The 22,645-nt window shown below is 40.6% G+C and overlaps 1 protein-coding gene across 1 annotated transcript; it reads right to left on the bottom strand.

Moving 5' to 3' along the window:
- Positions 1–160: 160 nt before the first annotated feature.
- abcb7 (ATP-binding cassette, sub-family B (MDR/TAP), member 7) lies at positions 161–22,634 on the bottom strand. The gene is made up of 16 exons (XM_020647874.3): positions 22,446–22,634; positions 20,591–20,674; positions 20,428–20,505; positions 18,616–18,735; positions 15,394–15,526; positions 13,325–13,593; positions 12,624–12,712; positions 12,372–12,459; positions 9,961–10,135; positions 9,312–9,469; positions 6,862–7,025; positions 6,569–6,698; positions 5,984–6,155; positions 4,596–4,699; positions 3,862–3,969; positions 161–2,444 (listed from the first exon to the last, which is right to left on the bottom strand). Exons 1-16 carry the CDS (start codon positions 22,593–22,595, stop codon positions 2,226–2,228), a joined length of 2,241 nt encoding a protein of 746 aa, XP_020503530.2. The 5' UTR covers positions 22,596–22,634; the 3' UTR covers positions 161–2,225.
- Positions 22,635–22,645: the final 11 nt, after the last annotated feature.

Consider the following 22,645-nt stretch of genomic DNA (forward strand, 5'->3'; position numbering starts at 1 on the left):
GGTTCTTGAGGGGGATCTACTGCCATTATGTTCTCTAGAAAATTAAAACAATGAGAATGTGTAAGGATGGAAAGAGAAACTGATCAATCACCTGACAAACACATCTAAAATCACCTCTTTGATTTACATAAAATGTAAACAGTTATTATAAATCAAGCAACACATTTTTATCTCTTTAATGTGGTTTTTATATTGAGATATGCTGAAAACTGCATCGGTAAGCTAACATTTCAATTTTAACAAAATGTTAAATTGTTTTTTCTGTCAGTTATACTCACACGTGTGTATTTAAGCTATTTAAAACTGCTGTTTCAATGAACATTATATAATAGTTTGGTTACATATAGTCTTTGAGACACTAACACTAAAACATTAACCACAAGGAATGCCTGTTTTTTTTTTTTTTAGTACAGTGCCTTAGATAGAGCAGGATTTTTGAGTAGAAATTCTCAAAATCTAATTGTTTACATATTCAGAAATGTTGGAATGTGTTTTGGCTTAATAAAGAAAATCCCATTTACAACCCTTGATTTGAACAGTTTTAAATGCTTATTTACTACCTGACCAGTACAGATGAAAATATTTGTACAGCAAGCTAGCAAATACCAACTAGCCGCTGGTTAGCTTAGCTTAGGATAGAGCTAAAAAAATTGTTTCTGTGGTGTCAGTGGTAAGATAATTAATAATCATATGAGGCGCTGGTGGCGCAGTAGTTGGTGCGCACCCCATGTATGGAGGCCATAGTCTTCCAGGCGGGCGGCCCAGGCTCAAGTCCGGCCTTTGGCTCCTTTTCCGCATGTCATTCCCCACTCTCTCTTCCCTGAATTCCGACTCTATCCACTGTCCTGTCTCTCCATGAAAGGCACAAAAAGCCCCCAAAAATAAATCTTTAAATAATCATCTGATTCAGATCTACACATCAAACAGCATGGAGATCTTATTATTTCAACAAGATTCTACATTTATTTTCTGTGTACTCACTCAGCCGACGTAATCCAGAATATTAAAAACAAGTTTTACATATCAGTGTTTAGTACGAGACACAATATTTGATATAGATACAATAACATACCAAGGTTCCCAACATATGTGTATCAAAGCCAAACCAGCCTTCAGAGGACTTACATGAACTGTCAGTTTTTAAATATTAACAATTACATGTAACCTTCAGCACAAAGTCTTTGTGTTCACTTTATACAATCCAAAAAGCTGTCTTAACATTTTCACAAGGTCTCTATGAATACGTTTTTGATGGAAGAGGTCTGCTAACCAAAGCTCAATATGACTGTAAAATGTTCCCAGAGGAGGCTTTCAAGTAGTGCCTCCAAATGTGGCGAAAATCATTCATGATTTATTAAAGGTGCTTCTTGTCGTTCTCAGAGTGTGATATTTATATCAGTGTGACTGTGACATACTGCTTATTCACTGGGGAGCTGTTCTGTATGTTCATGGGTCGAAACACTCACATTACGTTGTTATTCATCGAGAATACTTGTGTATCTGCCAAATTTGATATATTTAGAACATGCATTGAGAACACAGACATGGGCAATGTGCTTTACCACTGAATTCCACTGAAGTCTTTTTGAAATAGGTTTCTTCAAACAAAATGCTGCAAAGCCATTTTTATAATGCAGTCGTTAAACTGATCAACTAATCCCAGAATACATTGAAGTATATGCACAACCTTGTAATAAAAAAATAACTAGAGATTACGTTTATTTGAAAATAATTTAAAAAGTTATATCAATACAAATTTTGGAACACTATCAAGGCATATTTAATTTTTCATTACATATACGCTCATCTGTTTCCAGTGCAATGGGAGATGTCAACAAACCTGATGTCAAAAATGTGGAGGAGGGGGGGGGCAGCCATGTTGACTAACAGATGTCTTACACACACGTATGTGATATACGAGGTCTCTTATGGTTGGCTTCAGCTGAGGCAACTGGCATACAGGCTCCATTGCTGGACAGCCGCCAGTGCTAAACACACTTGCTCCCCGTTCTGCTCCTCCTCCTTTACTTTGGCGAGCAGTTGCCTTTATTCACGTGAGTAGGAGGAGGGGTAGTCACATGGGTGGGGGCTTGGCTGCAGTGGGTGTGGGCAGAGGGGAAGTACCCATATGCCGCTTCCCTCCCCAATACTGCACAGACTCCAGCAGATTCCAGAGTAGGCTATCTGTGAGGGGATGGCGAGGTGTGGAGATATGGCAGCCCCTCTCAACAGGAGCAGTTCCCACAGCCCTTCACACTGTTGAGGATCTCCTCCTGCAATTTCTTCCTCTCCTCCTCCTTCTGGGAGAGGCGCTCAACCGGAGCATCGTGGGGACCTTTGCTGTTGTTGAGGATTTTGCTGTTCTGGGTGTTCCAGAGGTCTGCGTACAGGCTGCCTGGAATGCTGAGGAGGGCCTGGTGGTTGCCTCGCTCTGCCACTTTACCCTGGCAGGAAAAAAGAGCAGGGGATCATATAAAGAACAAAGCATATGAAACCTAAACTTCCAGTAAAAATGGCTGCATTATCTGCGAAGCTAGAACAAAGAGGCCATGAACACACAGTCCTACTGTTAGCATCTCTTCATGACCACACTCTCCGCGGAGTAAGCTCCCCCTTAAAATCCCTGCCGCCTCCCCAACAAATGTTGCAATTTCTCTCTTGCAAAAACACAGACTCATAGACACACATGCAGCCACACACGACAAACACACATCCCTCCCACACATTCAAACACAAACGACGGCACCCCCCCCCCCCCCTCTTCCCCCACCTCCCATGAGCATGCAGAGGTGTTGGCATCATCTTTAGTGCACCCAAGATAAGCACGTGACTTGCCTGCGCTCGTTATTTTAATGAGCACCCCAGGCAGTCCTCTGCTGGTGACACCAGTAAACGCCATGGCGACATCACAGGCAAACATGCCTCCTCGCCACGACCCCTCTGATCCCTGCCATCTGACTCTGGAAACATGGAACCACCACACGCTTGCATGCCGCAGTTCAAAGAAAATGCTTTTATTTTATCCTTTCTGACTGTTGCAGTTGTGGAAATGTCACTTCATGTTTGATACATCTCATTTTAACTCTTACTCTCCAGATAATAACTGACTCTATTATGGGCCTTTTTGGCTAAACAGCACCTCATTCAGAGAACATCAAATACTGAAGATTGTTTTTTTCCTCACTTTGAATACAATTGCAAGCACCAAAGAGATTAACTTCGTTCACATTATTTTAAAAAGCATTCAGCGTCTGCTGGGCTTCAACCTGACTTTAACATACATGAACATAAAATGTAAAGATAACCTAAGTGAATGGCAATCAGCACTGAGAGACACGCTTAGTTCTGCACAAGGCCTCATCAGTATCTGGGAAGCTGGCCCATACATTATTAGTCACCAAGACAAACAAGACACGCCATCTGACCAAAACAGCCAGTCGAGTCTGACTGCTTTAATGAGCCCTTATGGAGAAAATAATACATTCAATTCTACTGACAGTGTCCTGTTGTTGTTAAAGTTAATGAGAAAAGCTAAACAAAGCATGTCTTCATCGCTTACATTGTGGAGAGGTAACTCAAAAAAAAAGAAGAGTGGCATAAAAAAACAGAGGCTTCTTGCTAAATTCTTGTTTGCTGGCAGATGCAGTGTGCTTAGCGTCACACAGAGGTCAGGTCAACATCCCTCCCTTCAATGCAAAATCATCTAATTGGACTGGCAATTAACTCGGCGCCTGATAAACGCGGGGAACTCTGAACCGTCATATTATTTGCTTCTTCTGAACCTGGCATTACAGCTGGAACAGTTAATCAGTGAAGGTGTGAGATCAAGTAAAAAAAAAAATAAAGTGGATGAGTTCTTACTTCATTGAGCACTATAATCTCATCCGCGTCTACAATAGTGGAGAGCCTGTGGGCGATGAACACCGATGTTCTGTCCTTCACCATCTCTTTCATTGAACTGAGGATGTTCTGGAAGCACACAAAAGAAAATCACTCAATAACTCTGTTAAACCAGACAAGAGTATCAAATAATCCAAAAGAAGAAAAGTGCATGAATGACAGGATATATATGAAAAGTCAATAAGATGTTGCGTTGGGAACGCTCACCTTCATATGCTTTCTCTTCGTTGTTTACATATGATAATTTTAAGACAACATTGTGATGAGGAGCTACAGAGAATCTCAATGAACAAGAACATCTACTGCCCCTCTTTTCTTCCCCTTCAGTTCAGAGCGGGCTTTCTCATTAAGTGTAACATTTACAAAGACTGTGGGGTTTAGGCTGAGCTGGAGATTAAGTAGGAGAAAACAGTGGCAGGTGGCAGGGGAGAACATGGGGGTGTTGTGTGTGTGCGTGTGCGTGTGCGTTGTGGGGGTGGGAGGGGTGTGTGTATGTCACAGCAGGTATGTGACGCAAGAGTGAGCTGAGTTATTGTGTACCTATAGCATGTGACTGAGTGGGTGTTTGTTCTGCTAAATGAGAACACTAGATAAGGTGTCCATCTACAGTATAGTTCAGCAGAAAAAGGGCATTTGTGGGTACATTAAGCATGCATGTCCGCGAGTGTATGTGTGTGTGTGTGTTTCAGGCCCACCTCTTCTGTGATAGAGTCAAGGGAGGATGTTGCTTCATCATACAGGAGGATGGGTGGATTCTTAAGGATTGCACGGGCGATGGCAACACGTTGCTTTTCACCTCCTGAAACAAAACATCATACGTCATATATAAAAGCAAATCAGGCTAAAGCAAAAGGTTTAAAACATGGGAAGATGAAGCTGGTCTCACTTCAGTCCTTATCAGATAATTATCTCTAACAGAGAGCCAACATGCAGGGGGAAACAACATTCCTACGGCCATTTCAAACTATTTACTCAAACGTACTTGTTTGAGAAGAAAAACTAGCAAGAGGCAAAGATTTCTTCTACTGGTCTGACCGGCCTTCATTTCACATGAACCGTGAGTAGCCTCTTAAAAGCTAGCGATGTTCAGCAGACAAAAATATTGCTGGCAGAGGAAAACAGCAATCAAGAAAGTAAGGAGCCTCAAAGCCCAGACTGCCCCCCTCCTCGTCTCACAAACTCACTGGCAGCTGTCACATACAGCAGCAGTGAAATTAATGAGAAGTTAGTCATGTCTTTATTTTGTCCATTCTCTCACTCACTCAGTCACTCCACATAAAGAAATCCGTGCTGCCAGTAATTGCTTCTGGAATGCTGAGTGAAAGTGCTCGCACACTGTGTGTTTATGTGGGCTAAATGATTTGCAGAGTAACGCTATGAGACAAATACTACACAGTGATGCGCAATCACTGCACATCAAAAGAGGAAACATACCATTAAACAAGTTTATACTTTTGAAAGAAGAGGAGGGCAAAATAATGTGCAACTTCAGATTAAGTCTCTCAATAAATCTACTAAAATAATAATAATTATCTTCTGTCACAACTAAAGTATTTCTCAAAGGATATTGACATCCTTTCCCGAAGCCAATCCCGTAAAAATACTACGCTTATATCTTCAGGCGCTTCTTCTTTACAATCAAAAATCTAAATTCAATACCCAAAGATCATTAATCAGAATATATTATGCAAAGGTATTCAGTAGCGTTTAATAACATACTATGTAATGTTTTTTGGTAATTCAGCTACAACAATTATTATGACAGTCTTAAGTTTTAGTTGAACAAATGGATTTACTAAAGCTACAAAATAATAAAAAACTAAATGATTCTTTCTGGATTCATTATTAATGATAAAAAAATATATATTATATTAGAACAATACATGTTGTTTGCCAGCTCTGTGTGGATTCATTTAGTTATAAGCAGCCAGTAAAAACGGAATAGTCGAATCCACCAGTAAATTTGAAATGTTTAAGTTGAGCGAACTATCAAGGGAAACACAAAACACAAAACACACAGCGCGTTTTCTTGCTTCTGCAGAGGAGACCATATTTCAACAGTGTTCATAAAAGTGCTGCAAACCTGACAGCTTGAGGCCCCGCTCCCCAACCTGGGTGTCATAGCCATGGGGCATCCTGAGGATAGCATCATGGATGCCTGCTAGGCGCGCCACTTGGTGCACTTCCTCTGGTGTGGCGTTGATGTTCCCGTACTGCAGATTGTAGAAGATGGTGTTGTGGAAAAGAACAGCATCCTGACAACAACAGCACAGTGAGAGAGAAAACATTAGGCTTAAGAGAATATTTTTTTATTGCAGCAGACACAGAAATGAGGACCACAGATCCAAAGACAAGGGTAGGAGGGAGAAAAAACACAAATGAGAAAAAATACTGTTCATGTACCATCTGTTCAGATGAGCCTCTGAGCTCACTGCAGTGAACAACTGATTTCAGCTCGTTTCTGATGCTGCTGTTAACCAGCAATGTAACATTGTTCTATGCTGCCCCCTTGTTGTATGTCATTATCAATGATATTTAATTTACTCCTGAAGACACATGTGCATTTCACTTTCTGTAAAAAGGCTTCAAATAGTAAGATCGATGTGGTGTTAAATTGCTTTTCTATTGTTTGTCTGTGTTTAAATCACTGTGTTGGTGGACTTCAGACCTGTGGTACGACCCCCAAAGACTTCCTCAGGCTGTCGAGGCTGACGTCTCGGATGTTCTGCCCCGCTATGTAGATGTTCCCCTGCTGGGGCTCATAGAAGCGGAACAACAGCCGCATAATGGTGCTCTTCCTGTAAACAGACGTGGAACCAATCGTCAGCATCAGTCTGTCTGTGAGCTGCACCCCCCACAGGCTGCTGATGATATCGATGATAAGACAGTCTGCACATACAAATGAGATGACACACACCTGGCTAAAGGTTTGATGGTTGGTGTATTTTTAAGGTTACCTACCCTGACCCGCTGCCACCAACTAAAGCCACCTTCTTCCCAGCAGGCACTTCGAAGGATACCCCATTTAACACTTTCTGGCCATCCAGATACTCAAAATAAACGTCCTCAAAGCGGATGGTGGCCTCCTGTGGTGTGATGGCTAATGGCAGGGCGAGATCCTTTTCCTGGAAAAAAAAAAAAAAAACAAGGTTTGAAACACACAAAAACGAATAGAAAGAAGACTGGTGCAGATCAGCCACTGGCAGACGAGGCCTGGCATGATGCAATGTTACTCCAACACCTTGTCAAGAGGGATAATGCTGGAGCACAGAAAAAAAACACGCACTGCATAAAGCAAAGCAAATTTGAGAGGTCGTTTCAAAAGAGCTTCAGAATCTTCACACGCTGACTGCCCTTCATGGCAACTAAAGAATCAACAGGCATGAAAAGTTACAGAACATACCGAGCTGAGCCGTAGTGTTGAGATGAGCTAAGGTCAGCAGTGAATAAAGAGTTGTCCTTACTCTCTGAGTAAAAGCCTGTTCTGCTCCATTTCTACGCTGCCTAATAGCAACATAATCACTTCCAATCCACCCCAGCCAATTAATACAAATAACTAACATAGTCCATTAGTATAAACAGATTATTTCACATACACCCTCAATATGGAAAAAAGCCAAAATCATTTACTTTTTATTTTGTGGGGCAGTTTTAAGTGTGTGGGGTTGGGGTGGGGAGGTGGTTCAAATTATTTTACATCTGCATAATAGGCCAATGTGTTCCATACAAAAAAAAAAACACTGACACAGTAATGGCCTGCTGGGCAGCGCCATTCCTCGGGGAAACACAATGGAGAGGAGTATTACTGATGAGTGCAAAATAACTGGACAGATTCATTTCTCCTACTGTAATTACAGGTTGCAGACCAGAGTGACATTCATAGTGTTAGACAGCATCTGCACATTTGCACTTAAATGTCCTCTTCTGACGCAAGGCAGGCTGTCGGGTTGTGTAAAAGAAAAAGGGGCGGTGGAGGGGGGTAAATGCGATAAAATGTCACACACAAAATGTAGTAATGACACTGAAGAATCAGAGGACCTGCATGTTAAGACTCTGTTCTTTGAAAATGGCTGGATTCTGAACAGTTTGGGATATTCTAATAGTTCATCTTAAGAACAGGTTTTAGTTTGAAAATCGTTCTTGAGGTACATCGACAAGTTAGGTTTTAAATTTCCTGCGGTGTCATCATCCTAAATTGAAGACTGAGGTCTCAAGATGGAACTACAACTGAAACTAAAGTTGATTATTGATAAGCTCATCGAAAGATTACATAATCGTCTACTATTTTTTATAGTTGACAATAAACAATAGACAATAAATAAATACATTATTTTGACAATAAACGGATCTACTGTGGACGGTTGACTATATAAAAACATAATGGAATATTATAAGCATATTTTACTTTATTTCATAGACACAGTTATTCATGTGTAAATGAAGAGAAGTTATAGATTGTTAGTTGGAGCCTTGTGGAAACGTAAAGGAGGTGCTGAGAATGACAGCACTTTGGACAAGACTCTGTGTATAAAAAGTGGCATTTAAAAAAAGAAAAATACAGAATCCCAAAAAACAACCCCACAGTCATTAATAAAAATACCAAAACAGAACATTGAGAACAGCTAAACTCACTTTTACACAACAATGCTTAGTCACTCACTGTTTGGAGAACCAAATGATATGCACCTGTTTTCTCTGTAACTGATTGAGAAAATGATCTGCACAAACAGGCTGACAACAACACACATAGAAACTGTCATATAATACTAAAGCAGGGTTGAAAAATCCCCATGAAAAATGAAACAAACCCACACAGACACAACAACCATTGTTTACTGTTTTCTGTATCCTCACAGAAAGAAATGATGAAGGCAAATAAACAGTTTGTGTTCAGAAACAGAGTGTACTGATACCTAGCCTTTTACACACTACAAAGTCAGTCCACATAATGGGTTGATAAATGAAACGGCATTTGATCAAAACTGGTTAATATATGCCTTACAAATCAAAGATCAACCAATCACATTTCTGCAGTAATGTGGCATAATATGCTGATATAGATCACACCGATGCAGTGACTCGCTGAGTGGGAATAGATGAGGAAGCACCTGAGTCATTTCAAGCACATAATTATCATGTTTGACTTCAACCTATAATCTTTTAGGGCACATGCAGACAGGATATTTATGTCACGCTGTCATGAATAAGTCAGAGCTGTGTTAAAATCTTTTCTCACCTGTGCAATCATTCATGATAGTAAAAGCCCTTATAGTCTGAGTTTACTCTTGCATTTAGATTTTTAATGAACATTCATTTCACTTTCTATCATCTTTTAGTTTACCAGCACTGTTTTCTACTACTTCTACTATTTAAAGGTTAGAACAAAAGTGCATGTCAGGTTGACGTGTTACCTTGATCTTGGTGTCGACACTGAGCAGGGTGAAAAGAGTGTTCATGTCTAAGAGGGCCTGCCTGGTCTCTCTGTACACTGTACCCAGAAAGTTGAGAGGGAGGGAGAGCTGGAAGAGCAGGCCGTTCACCATCACCAGGTCTCCCACGGTCATCGTACCTACACGACAGAAATGCACATAATCTCGGTGTATCTTTGCATATCAGATCTAAGAAGGAAAAAAATATTACACCCTGACCATTTCTCCTTTCAAGTTGTGAAAGCAGACAAAGCGTGTTACACTCTGAATCCATCTCCACCCACTGTGATTTCATTTTCTGCATCACGGCGATTTTATTTTCTATTCATGCCACTTTTTCATGCTTGCTGTGCTTTGTTCTCATTTACTTTCTATTATCCAGTTCAGTCAGGGTTTTACTTGTAATTTTCATCTCTCGATTTGATTTTGTTTTGAGCTGGGTGATTGAAGCTTTCTTATGTCCAAATGCACATTTTGGCTATTGTGCTGTGGACACAGACTGTGAGCATGGAGATGTAAATTCAGGTCAATTGAAAGGTATTTTCTATCCTTACTGCTGGTTGCTATCAAATTCTTATATGGTTTATGAATGTTGAAAGAATGATTTTTACACACACACACACACACTTACCTGCAGCGATACCCTTGCTGGCCAGCAACATGATGGCAGTGAGGCCAAAACTGAAGATGACGCTCTGTCCAAAGTTTAACATGGCGAGTGTCGACGTGGTTTTTAAAGAGAATGACTCATAGATCTTCAGGAATTCATCATACCTCGCAGCTTCATACTTCTCATTGTTGAAGTACTGCAGCAGTGATAAAGAAGGAGGGAGAGTGGGGGTAAAGGGCAAGGGCATGGCACAAAAAGAGAGAAAGTGTAAGTTGAGGGAGGGAATGGAGAAATACAAAATATGGTTAGAGGTTAAGGGAGCATGGAGAGCAGTGTCAGGCAGATAGACACTTTAGTGCAGCCTGCCTCGAGGCTGCATTTGTTCTCAGTGACCGCTCTGTGAATAGTCTGGGTCTCAGTTGGCCTCAAAAGCACTATTCATGTCTCTGTTTCTTTTTCTCCTCCCCACTGATCTTAAAAGATGTGGAGGGTGATAAGAAGAAATCCAGTGCCTCTCTAGCTCTGGCAAAGGATAGTGATTATAGCAAAAGAAAGGTCTAGAACATATAGGGCAATCATAAATATAGGGAAAGCCTCAACTTCCATCCAAGTTAAACAAGAAGTGCTGCAGAATATTCATGATTGGCACTTGGCATTGTTGTCAGCTTGTGTGTTTACATCTGTAGCAGTTTACACAGACACCTACCAGCAGAGCACTGGAAGCTCTTCAGTGTCACACCACACAAGCAGCACTCATTTTGTTCGGAACATACAGCTATCATTTACAGAAAAACACAACAACTCAGAATTCAGCCAAACTCATAATACTACAGCATGAGCACAACAACGACCCGTTCCTCCATGCTGCCAATTACCTAATATTGCTGTTTGTTTAGTTAACACTATTGTTCCTCTGCTCTGGTTAAGTGGGCGATTTGCTTCTCCAGCTAACAGCAGTAGTGCTGTGCTTGCCACTGATTTGAATACAGGCAAAATGCAGGAAATCAGACGAGAGACAGAGAGAAAGTAGCACATGGAGGACAAACAGTAGCAGTGCAAGGCACCATGTTCAGGTTCTCATCCAGCCCTTTGTGAAAGTGGAACGGATTTCTGAGTGGGCGGAGATCTAATTACATATGCACACTCACAGCTCAGAGTGATGCTAAATCCGGCCACATTGGCACAGATGACACAAAATAACACAAAACGTTTAGGAAAACAGGACACAAAAAATAATACGGCGAAGAAAATAACACGGCTACCAAAATATATCTGGGGCAGCCGACGAAGCACCCGAAACTGGATGGTGATTATACTTGTTTAAATTTTACAATGAGGTTACCTAGAAAGAGGCTTTAAACAGCTAAAGATAACATTCAGGACAACCATGCCACTGAGAAAAGTATAAATCAATTTTTGCATCCACCCCACATCAGATCTGTGAGGCGTCTTTTTAATCAACTGGCAGCTAAATGTGCAGCACTGGTTTCCAAGACACATTTCCCCAAGCCTACAATAAAGTACATAAAGTACAATAAATTCAAGTGTTACTTATAACTGAGATACAATGTGGGTCATTGACTATACCAGGAGTTTAGCCCTGAGTGGTCAGTATTAAATATATCATTGTTGATTACAGTGAGAATAACAAAGAGGGAATAATAAGCAGTACAGAGAACTAGGTCAAGGAAGAGTTAGAGTGAAAAACTAGGATATGATGAGTTTGTCAAATGTGTGTGTAAATGGGTTGACAACAAAGTTTTGATAATCACGAGAATAGAATGATCAGTCAATATTGTGCAGTGGTAGGTTAATAAAACCCAAACCTTATGGAGGTATGCTCACAGTCCACCTTAATGTCTACAGGAATAACTCGAATGCTATTACACTGTGTAGTCTAAATGATACAAAAACAGACCCCTACCCGTGGTCCGAAGTCTTATGTTGATGTGATACTGCTCTGTAATAACTAAAGGGAGCTCTTTAAGTAAACCCAGAGCAGATATTGGCAGTGACTTGTTTCTGTCCTTTCAGCCATAAACCCCACTTCTCTAAGTCCAAAAGATAAACTTGACTTTTACTTTTGGCTTGCACTTGTTATGATACGGAGTTTGTGTGTTAAAGTGGTGACAAACAAAAATGCAAGGTAGGGAAAGGGGGGGGGGGGGGGGGAGAGAAAAGCTTTTATTTTATTAATAGGCAAGTTTTGACAGTGACAATCATGCCAGTGAAACACTATTATCATAGACGAGTAAATGTTTGTTTGTGTCAATATTCCTGGCTCAAAGTGAAAAGATGAAAGAGACAAGAAAGGAGGAGATAAAAGAAGATTGATGGAAGGGGTGGGGTGTATGTTAAGTGTGTGTGTGTGTGTGTGTGTGTGTTTGTATGCCTGCGTGTGTGCATGTGGTTGTTAGGGGATTGGATCTCACCTTAACCGTCTCGTAGTTTAGGAGCGAGTCAATAGCTGCGTTTCCAGCTTCATTGTCTGCTTTGTTCATTTCTATCCTGAAACGAGTCCTGTGCACAGAGACATGTGCACATTCAGGTAAAACACATTTCAGCGTACAAGTGAACATTGTTACTGTAAGCACAGAGAGCTGCAGAGCAATTTACTGAATACATTTTCAAGTGATGAGACGGCAGACACAGGACTGGTTCAAATATCCTTTTTTTTTTTTTACCTCCACTGAGTGAGGAGAACAGTGAAGACTGTGTATGTTGATAAGGTACCCAAGGCCACTGCTGCAAACTGCCCGCCACACTTGTAATACTGCAGAGGAGAAAAGCAGAGTGACAAAATATCTTCTTTTAAACTCAGTGACTCAACAGATTTTTTTGATTAAAAATAATCAAACCACCACATGATATTGTTGGACCCCAATTTTTGAGTCGGAGGGCATATTGAGCACGTACTGTGTTTGACCATTCTGCTATGAAATTGAGTGTTACAAATGGAGGGGAAACTAAAAGAACTAATCATGCTAATGCTTTAGCTATTTGGGCAATGGAGTCTGCCCTCATTACAGGCAAGCCAACATAGTCCAGAGTGGAATAATAGCACCAAGCTATAGACGAGCCCATCTTTCAGCTGTAGCCGAGGAAGGAGGCATCTGTTCAGGGCATACTCCACAGGAGGAAATTAAGCTGCTGCAAAGCTTTGGGATTCATTATTGACACTAATGGGCTCTGTGTTGACATCAAAGGTTCATGGCAATTCATATTCCATTTAGAATGTAAATGTGACTTTATCACTGAGATTTCCAGACAATCTGCTGTGAAGAGTGTCAAGGTGATAGAGGATCCTGAATTTAAAAAAAAGAAAACAATAAAATACAAACCAGAAAAGTTAGTATTTATGTGTGGATTTCACCATTAGACTCACCAAAATGGCACTGACAAGTCCCATCTCAAAGACAGTGGGTCCTAGATTGAAGACGAGTGCACTGAGGACAAACGAGATGCCCCGTGTGCCGCGGTCGATAGCCTTGGACAGGGCTCCTGTCTGACGGCTGAGATGGAAACCCAGATCCAGATTGTGCAAGTGGAGAAAGACGTTCTTGGCGATGCGTCGGATGGAGCTCTGTGCCACCTTGCCGAACACAGTGTTCCTCAGCTCGTTGAAGAAGGCTGCACACGCCCGTGACGCGCCATCTGGGATAGCAGAGGAGACGTAGAGTTTAGCACACCTGCTGTGAAAAACATGGAGGTACAGACAGTGTGCCCGGGCGCTCTTAAGTGAGAATATATGCCCTCGTCACAAACACAGACGTGCATGATGCAGCTCTCAAGTGATACGAAGCAGCGAAAAAGAATCTGACCACTACCTTACCTATCTTGGAAGCTGTAATACAGTATTGAGATAAGACAGGGATGTCAAGTTCTCAATGGAGAAGGCTTGTATGAAATGGCAGGCCAGGTTTTTCAAATCATCTCTGGTCTGCAAGCACTGCAGTGCAACAGCAGAAACCTCCCAGAGCCTCTGTAATTACAAAGCAGGATGCTGTCTGAAGCATCACTACCATGGCAGGCCTGCACGCCACAGAGGAAGGGGAGGGAGGTTATCTGAGTGTACAAGAGTGTGTTCAGTGAGTGTGTGGTGGGGATGGGGCTACATGTGTGAGAAAATAATAGAAGAGGGGGGATGGTGGATTTAATAAGAGCTCCATGACAAGAAGTTGAGCTGTTTAAGTTTCAGCATTGTCTGAGACTGGGTTTCTCTGGCTCGTCTCTATGAGGAGGGGCTTAAACCAGGCAACAGATTCTCTTAGGTAACGGTATTTTTCAGTTTCAATATTTGTTGTTGTATAGGTCAAAGCAGTCCTTAAAGCTTGTCAGTTGTAGAATTTTCAGATGTAATTCCAAGAAAAGTCAACACTTTTCATGAACTCTTAAACAAGCAAACCGATAGCATGACTGTCACAAATTAATATTAGACTGCCTGAGTGACATGTGGTCTTCCGCTGGCAATTTCACCAAATTGTGTGAATAAACGACTTGTCTGCTGAGACCAAAGTCAGTGTAATAATCGCTCTGTCTGCCGGTCTTCGTGTGGCTGTAATGTGGCGTTAAATAGGAATGCTCATCTAATGAACAATGTGTCCACATCTGACAAGGTAGGATGAGCACTGCGAAACCCTTTCAGCCAAATTAGACTCATCACCAAGGGCCCCAAGTGCCGGGTCCTGAGTGTCACGAAGAGGGGGAAAAAATTACAATCCTTTTCTTTAAGAGCACCTTGTCATTATTCCTTGTCGTCTTAATCAATCCTGTCTGAAGTTCTGTTCATATGCTCCAATTATTCCACAGGCAGCATTAATGTGCAGGACCTAAGTGTGCTTATTAAAATAAGTGGATACAGGGCTAAGTGTACATTGCATCCGCACTGATCTCACTCAAGGTCAGAGTGACTTGCAGAGGGTGTCAGGTTCACTGTATTTATTTTTTTAGCTTTTCATCACTAGCTTAGTGAAAAAAAACCTCTAATCAGGAACAACTTTATATCACACTGCATGTCTCCCTCGACCCCTCCTGTGGTTACAGGGCTCATTTGGAAAAAGAGGAGAGAAAAAGAGGAGCTCTCTAGAGTTGAAATGAAAGAAACATCTCTGGCCTTTGGAAAACATTACAAAATATCTGCCCACTTCCTAAAGGACATTAGCAATTTCTTGCCTACTGCTTTAGAAATGTATCTAGCTGTGTTTGCCTTGGGAGCACGCAGGTTTCAAACTGAAAAGTGGTCAGGTCTCACAAGAGCACTGCATCAGCTGATAGGAGTGGACTTTGATGCAGAACGGAGCGCATAATGTAAATAATGCCAGGGAGACTCAGAGGTTGCGGAGTGCCATTGATATGAATGTGTTGGGAAAGGTCAGCACGCAGATAATAGGCAGTACCGCAGTCCCCCTCTGATGAACGCGGCACCTGCCAGTGCAACGCAAGTCTGGGACTCACAGCCAATCAGCACGGCCGTTGCCATGGTAGCCACAGTGCTTGGCGCGTCATTCAGGTTCAGCATGTGTCCCGACATCTGGTTAAGCTCGTCCACTGCATACTTAAACATGAAGGGCACCGTCACATTGGTGATCTGTGAAGGCAGAAGAGGAGGTTGGGAACATTGAGAGAGAATGGCAAAAAACAAAAGAGAGAGAGAGAGAGAGAGAGAGAGGAGAAACATTTTCAAATAGCCTATTAGAAAAAACATATGCTCAACATAGTCCAGTGTCACTTTCTAGTCCTTCAGTACTGCCTCTCCACTAAATGTATCCAGTATTCTTAGAAAGATGAATCCCCACTGTTGTCAGGCAGTAGAACAGACGTAACACATTCAGGCACCTTTAAGATCATGTACTCTATGTATACATGCATGTGTGCTGTGGGAGTGTGCATGTGTGTGTTCTTCCTGAGTGGCTGTGCTGATGCTGCTGAGGTGGCTGGTGCTTTCTGCTAATGGAATTGAAATGGTTATTTAGGCTAATTAAAAGCCCAGGGACAGCTGTGTGACTCAGGCTAGGCGGTCTGCTGCACATTAGGACAACCAGAGAACACAGCGGCACACCGCACAGCATTTTTAAATGAAACCCATTTCATTTGAACCTCTCAACCCCTTGACACTTGGGAGGGGGGGGGGAGGACATGTTTTCTCTCAACTTTTCTTTTTGCTTCTTTACTCCAGTGAGCTCTGCTTGATATCATTTTCATAGATTAATTGTTCAATCTATCATATATAAACAATGTGTAAAAATAAACCCACATCTAATTTAAAAGGGCACCAAATAATGCAATCCATTTATGCTTTCATAGCTGCATTTCCAGGGTTTTCGCTTTATACACTTGGGTATTATACTCAGACAATAGACGTCCTCAGGGTCCCTCAAGGAAAAACAATATCGTTGCTACCAAGACAACTGAACATGTCACAAAAATAGCCTGGGCCTATTATCACAGGGGAAAAACATGTCCTTAATTTTACCACTAGTACATGATAAGGTTGGAAGTGCTATTTCATTGCCTTAACAGCAAACTGGAGATTAAATCAACACCATGTCAACCTAGTGTCATCTCATAGTAGAGATACTGTATCATGTAGTGGAGAGGAGACTTCAGGCTATTAGAATTAGCTTATAGTCTGAGATACACACATGCACACTGACACAGGGAGCTTTTCTTGAAGTCAACTAAAGTAAGAGCTTCTATATCAGTAACTCAAAATGAAAATGTCACCTCTGGAGAGCACTGGTGTGATACACTGTAACCACACAATTAGTCAGTTGATTTAAAAATTGCCCCCATATTGCTGGTGGTTTCAGTTCAAGCAGACAAACTGGGGAAATTGAGGCTAACTCCAGCCACGCAGGAAAACAGGAGAAGATTGGATTGCATGTGTGTCTGTTCTCTCCATCTTAGCACACACATGCACAGCCATGCTGAGCGGCAGCCGTACATGCTTATTTAGGAGCGTTGGATTTGTGATTGTTTTCCAGGGTGCAAATTAAAGCACATCATCAAAAGATGAGAAAATACATCATGCATTGATTGATGTTTGCAACTTGTAATTATAAAATAGGTGTTTGTTTTTAAATGAACACTGCTAGTTATAAACAGTTTCTTTCCACGGAGTAGCAGCCACTGCTGAGCTCCAAATGGTCTTTGATGGTCGGCTAATGCAGATAGATTTTTCATTCAACAAGAAAATATTCCTGAGCAAACACAGAGGCTTTTTCCTTGTGTTTGGACAATTTGCCGTGACTTAAATTCTACAACACTGTGCTAGGTCAGTCAAATCAACCATGTATCATTATTGTAAGTTAGTTAAAAATGATCAACAAGCTGATCTAGGCAGCCATGATTAGAGCTGATATGTTATACTGGCAGATTCATTCACTTGTGCGTTAATTTCGAAGTGTCAAGGCTTAGAAACAAGATAAAGGTAAAGCACCACATGACCAGGCTTTTCTAACATAGATGCCAAATACAATAAAGTGCTGCTGACAAAAAACAAATCAGATATCCATTTGCGTGAGCTAGTAATGTAATATTTTGCTGCAAAACATGTTTTTTACTAAACCTGAGTGACGCTGGTTGTGCCTATTTTTACAATTCCAGCATGAAGGCAGTCATCATTTCTTTATTCTTTTCATTTGCTTCAAAGACATTTTGAACTTAAACAGTTGAACTATAATAACCTTGTGGGTTAATTGATGTCAGCAGCGACCTTGGATAGGATTGTAGGATCTCTTCTCTCTTTCACTGGATTTCATTGTGAAAAGGCTGTGCTGCTTTTCACTGTGCGGCCCTGCAGCTCAGCAGAGCTCTCTTACAGTATGTATTTATTCCTTTTTTTTGACTGTGTGCACTGTTCATACAAAACCCTGACAACATTTGATCAGATTGTGTCACTTTATAATAAGTCAAAGCAAACTAAAACAAGCAAACTAAAATGATGATGAAAGACTCTTTAACTTGGACTTGTTTTGATGATGAGTGGAAACTTGAAACCATGTTAAGAAAGTTAATAGAAAGTTTGAGTTTGCCAACTTAGAAGCAACCTGGTCATCGGCAGTATTGTCTCTATCATTCCACATTTTATAAATTTAAGAAAGTCATGGATGACATGGATGTGATCAATATTCGTGCCTGCGCCTAAAAAGAGAAACATTGAGTATCTTTTGCTTTTCTAAATCATTTTGTATCAGAGCTCCATTATTTGCTCTCATATTATACATTTTTCAATTATTCTAAGTTGGACACTTTTTTATTATTACGATAATTACGCTAAAGCCAAACCTGTAAAACAACAATCTTTTAATTGAGTATATCACATAACAGCTTTTTGTTGGGTTTTATTTTCCTATCTGGTCCAAGTTGATCTGAGAGAAAGTGGTTCTGAGTTAAATCAGAGAGCACATCATGTCAGAGAGGTGTTCTTTAGGGTGGAAGAAATCAACCAAGGAGAAAACAAAATTAGACAAACTGTGTCAATATGGAACAAAGATTGGAGCCTCTTCCTAAATGGTAAATAGTTTGACATTGGAAATATATCCTCTTCAGCTGTGATTTTTGTTGTATGCAATCATATAACACTGCTTGTTACAAATCAAACACGCGAGTAAACAGCTTTACATGAAAAAGGAACAAATCCTGCTTTCACAGCCATGACATTGTCTGTAAACTTACTTTGGCTCCAGCTAGCAGGCCCAGTGAGATGGCAACACGAGCTCGCAGGTCTGGTCTATCCTTCGGCCACACGTAAGACAGCATCGCAGACAGGATCTGGGCTGAATTCACCTCCTTCAGCTGGTGAGAAGAAAACAAAAGCAAAGACTCTTCTTAAATCACAGGCTTATTAGTATGAAAAACAACTCTGTGCCGTCACATTCAGGTCTATTTACTGCACTACAATGTTAACATCATACCATATGTTTGCTAATATTGGCAAGTAGCTTCCATCTTGCTCTCAGTGGGACAATCACAATATAAAAACCTAAACATGGCTCTCTTGGCATCCACTAGGAACATCAAATGTCAAGGGGAGTCCCTTGGGAGATCTGGGAGCAGCAATGACAGCAGAATCTCCAGGTGGACCCGGGGATCCAGTCTGACACTACAAGTCCCAGGAGACACCTGGGCTGTCACCCCAGCTGAGTTTGAGAGCACACTGGTGCCAACATGGCTGTTTACCCACGCTCCACCATACACCTGCCACAGGGACTCTCTGCAGGCCAAAGAATATCCAGTAATTCCTCTAATCCACTCAATATGGAGGCTTTGAGCAAACGACAGAGTTGTGCCCAACACCTGCCTTTAATTAAAAACAATCAAGCAATATGTTACACTGCGCACAGAGAATTAAGATTAAAAATGTAATGCACGACTGATGTCCCTGTGACATATGCACAGGAGACTGAAAAAATAGAGGCTTAATTGATCAGTTTATTGTTACATCATGTTTGAATAGTTCAGGTCTGAATCTGTGTACTGTGTCATACTACAGCTAACCACAGGAGTAGAGTAACTGTTAAGATGATGTACTTCACACAGATAGAAAGTGTAAAATAGTCAACAAAGAGATTAAAATAGATTTTTCTTTTCTTTTGAAAATGTTACACAGATGTATCCATGGTAAAAAAAGAAAATGAGTGCTTAAATAATTGATCAAATAATACATTTGTAATGTCTGTCAATGTCAAAGGCCTAATCTAAAATTCTCCTTATTCAAACATTTAGACTGTTATCAAACTAGTAGTAGTATATGAGCGAGTGTGGTGTATTTTTTTTTTAACCCATAGCACATACGCCTGAGAAACCCTGAACAACTCCATCCGAACCAAAAGTGACCATCATAGCATCGTTATCTCCTCCTGAAAGACAGAGGACTTTAATGGATATCAGCAAAGGTGTTGCTTTCAGCTTTGGTAGCTTCAGAAATATCTGTAGTTTCACCTCATAGAGCCAAAGATAATAATAATAATAATATAATACTAATAAACTTTATTTGTAAAGCACCTTTCATCCAAGTATTTCAGCTCAACGTGCTTTACAGCAGAACAAGACATACAATGGGCATCACATAATAAAATAGCATGAAATAAAATGAATTTAAAATGGCATAAAATAGCAGTGAAACATAACGCCTGTTCAACATACGCCGTCCTATATGTTGACTATTACACTCAAACAAAACCACTCTCTCACTCCTTGAGGGCACATAGTGGTCAAGAGAGTTGGTAATGTAGTTTGGTCCTGTTCCATTTAGGGCTTTGTATACAAGGAGGAGGATCTTAAAATCTATTCTGAAACTTACCGGAAGCCAGTGCAGAGTGGTTCTAGTTAATATCCTAGATGCAGAGTTTTGAATGAGCTGAAGTTTCTCTGTGGATCTTTTGGGGAGGCCAGTAAGGACTGCATGTTTTTTTTTTTGTGTGTATAAACAAAATTATTGGTCCTTAGTTTTAATGACCAAAGGCTAAAAAATGTTCCTTTACTCACCACATTTTTGGGGTCTGCGTTCAGCTTTCCTCCTGCATTTCCGTGCCAACATGTTCTTTTGTTTGTAACCTGCAAATGCTATGGACACACCATATGATGTTATTGTCATACATTCAGTTTTGATAAAATAAACTAACAATTCTATTTTTTTTTTAAGACTTACTTTTGCTGCCTCCAGAATCTGCCGACTGTTGTCGCTCCTCCCTGTGTTCCATGTAGCTGTTCGTAGGTGTGAAGGGGAACTCAGCTGAAATACACAAGGAGTCTTATTGACTGTCGTTTCTCAGATCTGCTGATTGTTTTTTATGAATGTTTTACTTATTAAAAACACTAAAAACTCAAGAGAGCAAATATATCCAACAACAACAACACAAACTAACAAGATCTAACTTTTTCTTCCCTACATGTTCGATCCAAAAGTTCAGGGTGTAAAGGTTACATGAGGGTTGGGGACATATACTGAACAAATAAACGATACGAGGACAAGTTGGTTTTAACTAACATGAAATCAATTGATGCAATGTTTGCTCAAAAACGTTCTAAAATTGTGACACAATGTGCAGAAATGCTTTTATTTAGGTTAACTTTTGTGAGCTTGATAAAGTGACAGAATTTAAGCACAGTCAGTAGTAATGAAGTGACGACTAACACGTCTACAAAGACTGATGATTGATAAAAAAACACATTTTGTTGGTGGTTTTTGAAGGCACACAAGGCTTATGTAAATGAATGCTCTTACAAAATGCATAAATTAATCTGTAATTTTAGTGGGTGGGTATGATAAGACTTTTATCTGCTTGAGGAAAGTTTATCAGTGCAAAACATTCTCTTAGTATGTTGAGGTAGCACAACATGTCAACAAACACTGTATAAACAGCACAGTTTAATAACAAATTCATTCAAGTATATAAACCAATTCCATATACTTGTGTAAATGTTAGGGCGCAGTCTTATTCTCTATGTAAACAACACTGGGGTAGACCCAGTTTAAGCTCAAAAGACAATGAACGGGACATATGTAGAGGAGAATACATTGTAAGCAACATTTCTTTGCCTCTGAATAAGCCATAAAGAAGGCCAGGGCAATTAATCAAGTTACAATCTCAATGACACTTTTATCTTCCCACGATCACGAGAACAAGATAATCGAAATTAAACAATTATTGTTCCGCATGCCATGTTGTGATCATTTTGTCGTGTGTTGAAAATGTTTCAGTTTTTTTTTGTTATATTTTGGCCACAAGATTACATCACTACTACCTCAAAAACATAGTTAATCTATTTGTTTTTATGTATAACTACATATATATGTGTGTATAATATATATATTCAATTATTGCTTGATTTTTAAGTGTTAAGACAATTTAAATTTGATTAATACATGTGATCTAGATGAGATAAACTCAATAGTGTTCAACAATCGTGATCTCAATGTCAATCAAAATAATCGAGATAATGAGTTTTGCCAAAATCGAGCAGCACTACCATGAAGGTATAAAAACACCAAACTGTTCATCAGAAACACATTATAACCTATATGAGGTGGCTGCTGCATCACTTCAAACAAGCACCTGAGCAGGTAGCTGAGTGATACTGTCCACACATAGTTACATCAGGTTTGAGGTCTGGTGGGTGGGACATCTTAATCTAACATTTACAGACGACACGTAAGACCACGTGACTGTGACCACTGTCACGTCACAGCATTAAATGGTTAATAGTCACTGTTAATGTTTCAGACTTGTGACCCACGCCGTGTACTCTGCATATAGTCACACTGTTGAGATAAACTCTGTACTTTAATGTTACGAAGGCTGGCTGTCGATGAACATTAACAGATAGTTCACTGATATATTTACATGACGTTTACCTCTCTGGCACGAAAACAAATAACACAGACTTTATCAATGAACTTCCTTGTTAGTTAGGGTTAGTTAGCGTCACTTTCCATCTCTGTCCTTGTCTGGTGACTCTTAAAAACACAGTGTCCTCTCCAGCTAGCCGAGTCGTAAACTCACTTGATATGAACTCTGGCGCTTATGGGCCGTCCCGTTCTCACTGCCACTTTTACTCCAAATGTGATACGAGCTCGTCTGTCGAAGAAGCAGGGCTAATTTTCGTTTTTGAATGTGGTAGCCACATTTCAGCGGTGCCAACATCGGCGCCATGTTGACGAAGGAGGACGTGCGGTTAGTCAACACGCCGGGAAACACGTCAT

The sequence above is a fragment of the Labrus bergylta genome, chromosome 9 (assembly GCF_963930695.1).
Source record: "Labrus bergylta chromosome 9, fLabBer1.1, whole genome shotgun sequence".
In the NCBI taxonomy this organism is placed as follows: Eukaryota; Metazoa; Chordata; class Actinopteri; order Labriformes; family Labridae; genus Labrus; species Labrus bergylta.

Bases quoted from the DNA above. Each gene is read 5' to 3' on its own strand.
- abcb7 (XM_020647874.3), bottom strand. From the start codon at position 22,595: ATGGCGCCGATGTTGGCACCGCTGAAATGTGGCTACCACATTCAAAAA. The intron at 20,506-20,590 runs GTAAGTCTTAAA...GTGTGTCCATAG, and splicing joins AGATTCTGGAGGCAGCAAAA to CATTTGCAGGTTACAAACAA. The intron at 18,736-20,427 runs GTGAGTAAAGGA...TCTTCTCACCAG, and splicing joins ACGCAGACCCCAAAAATGTG to CTGAAGGAGGTGAATTCAGC.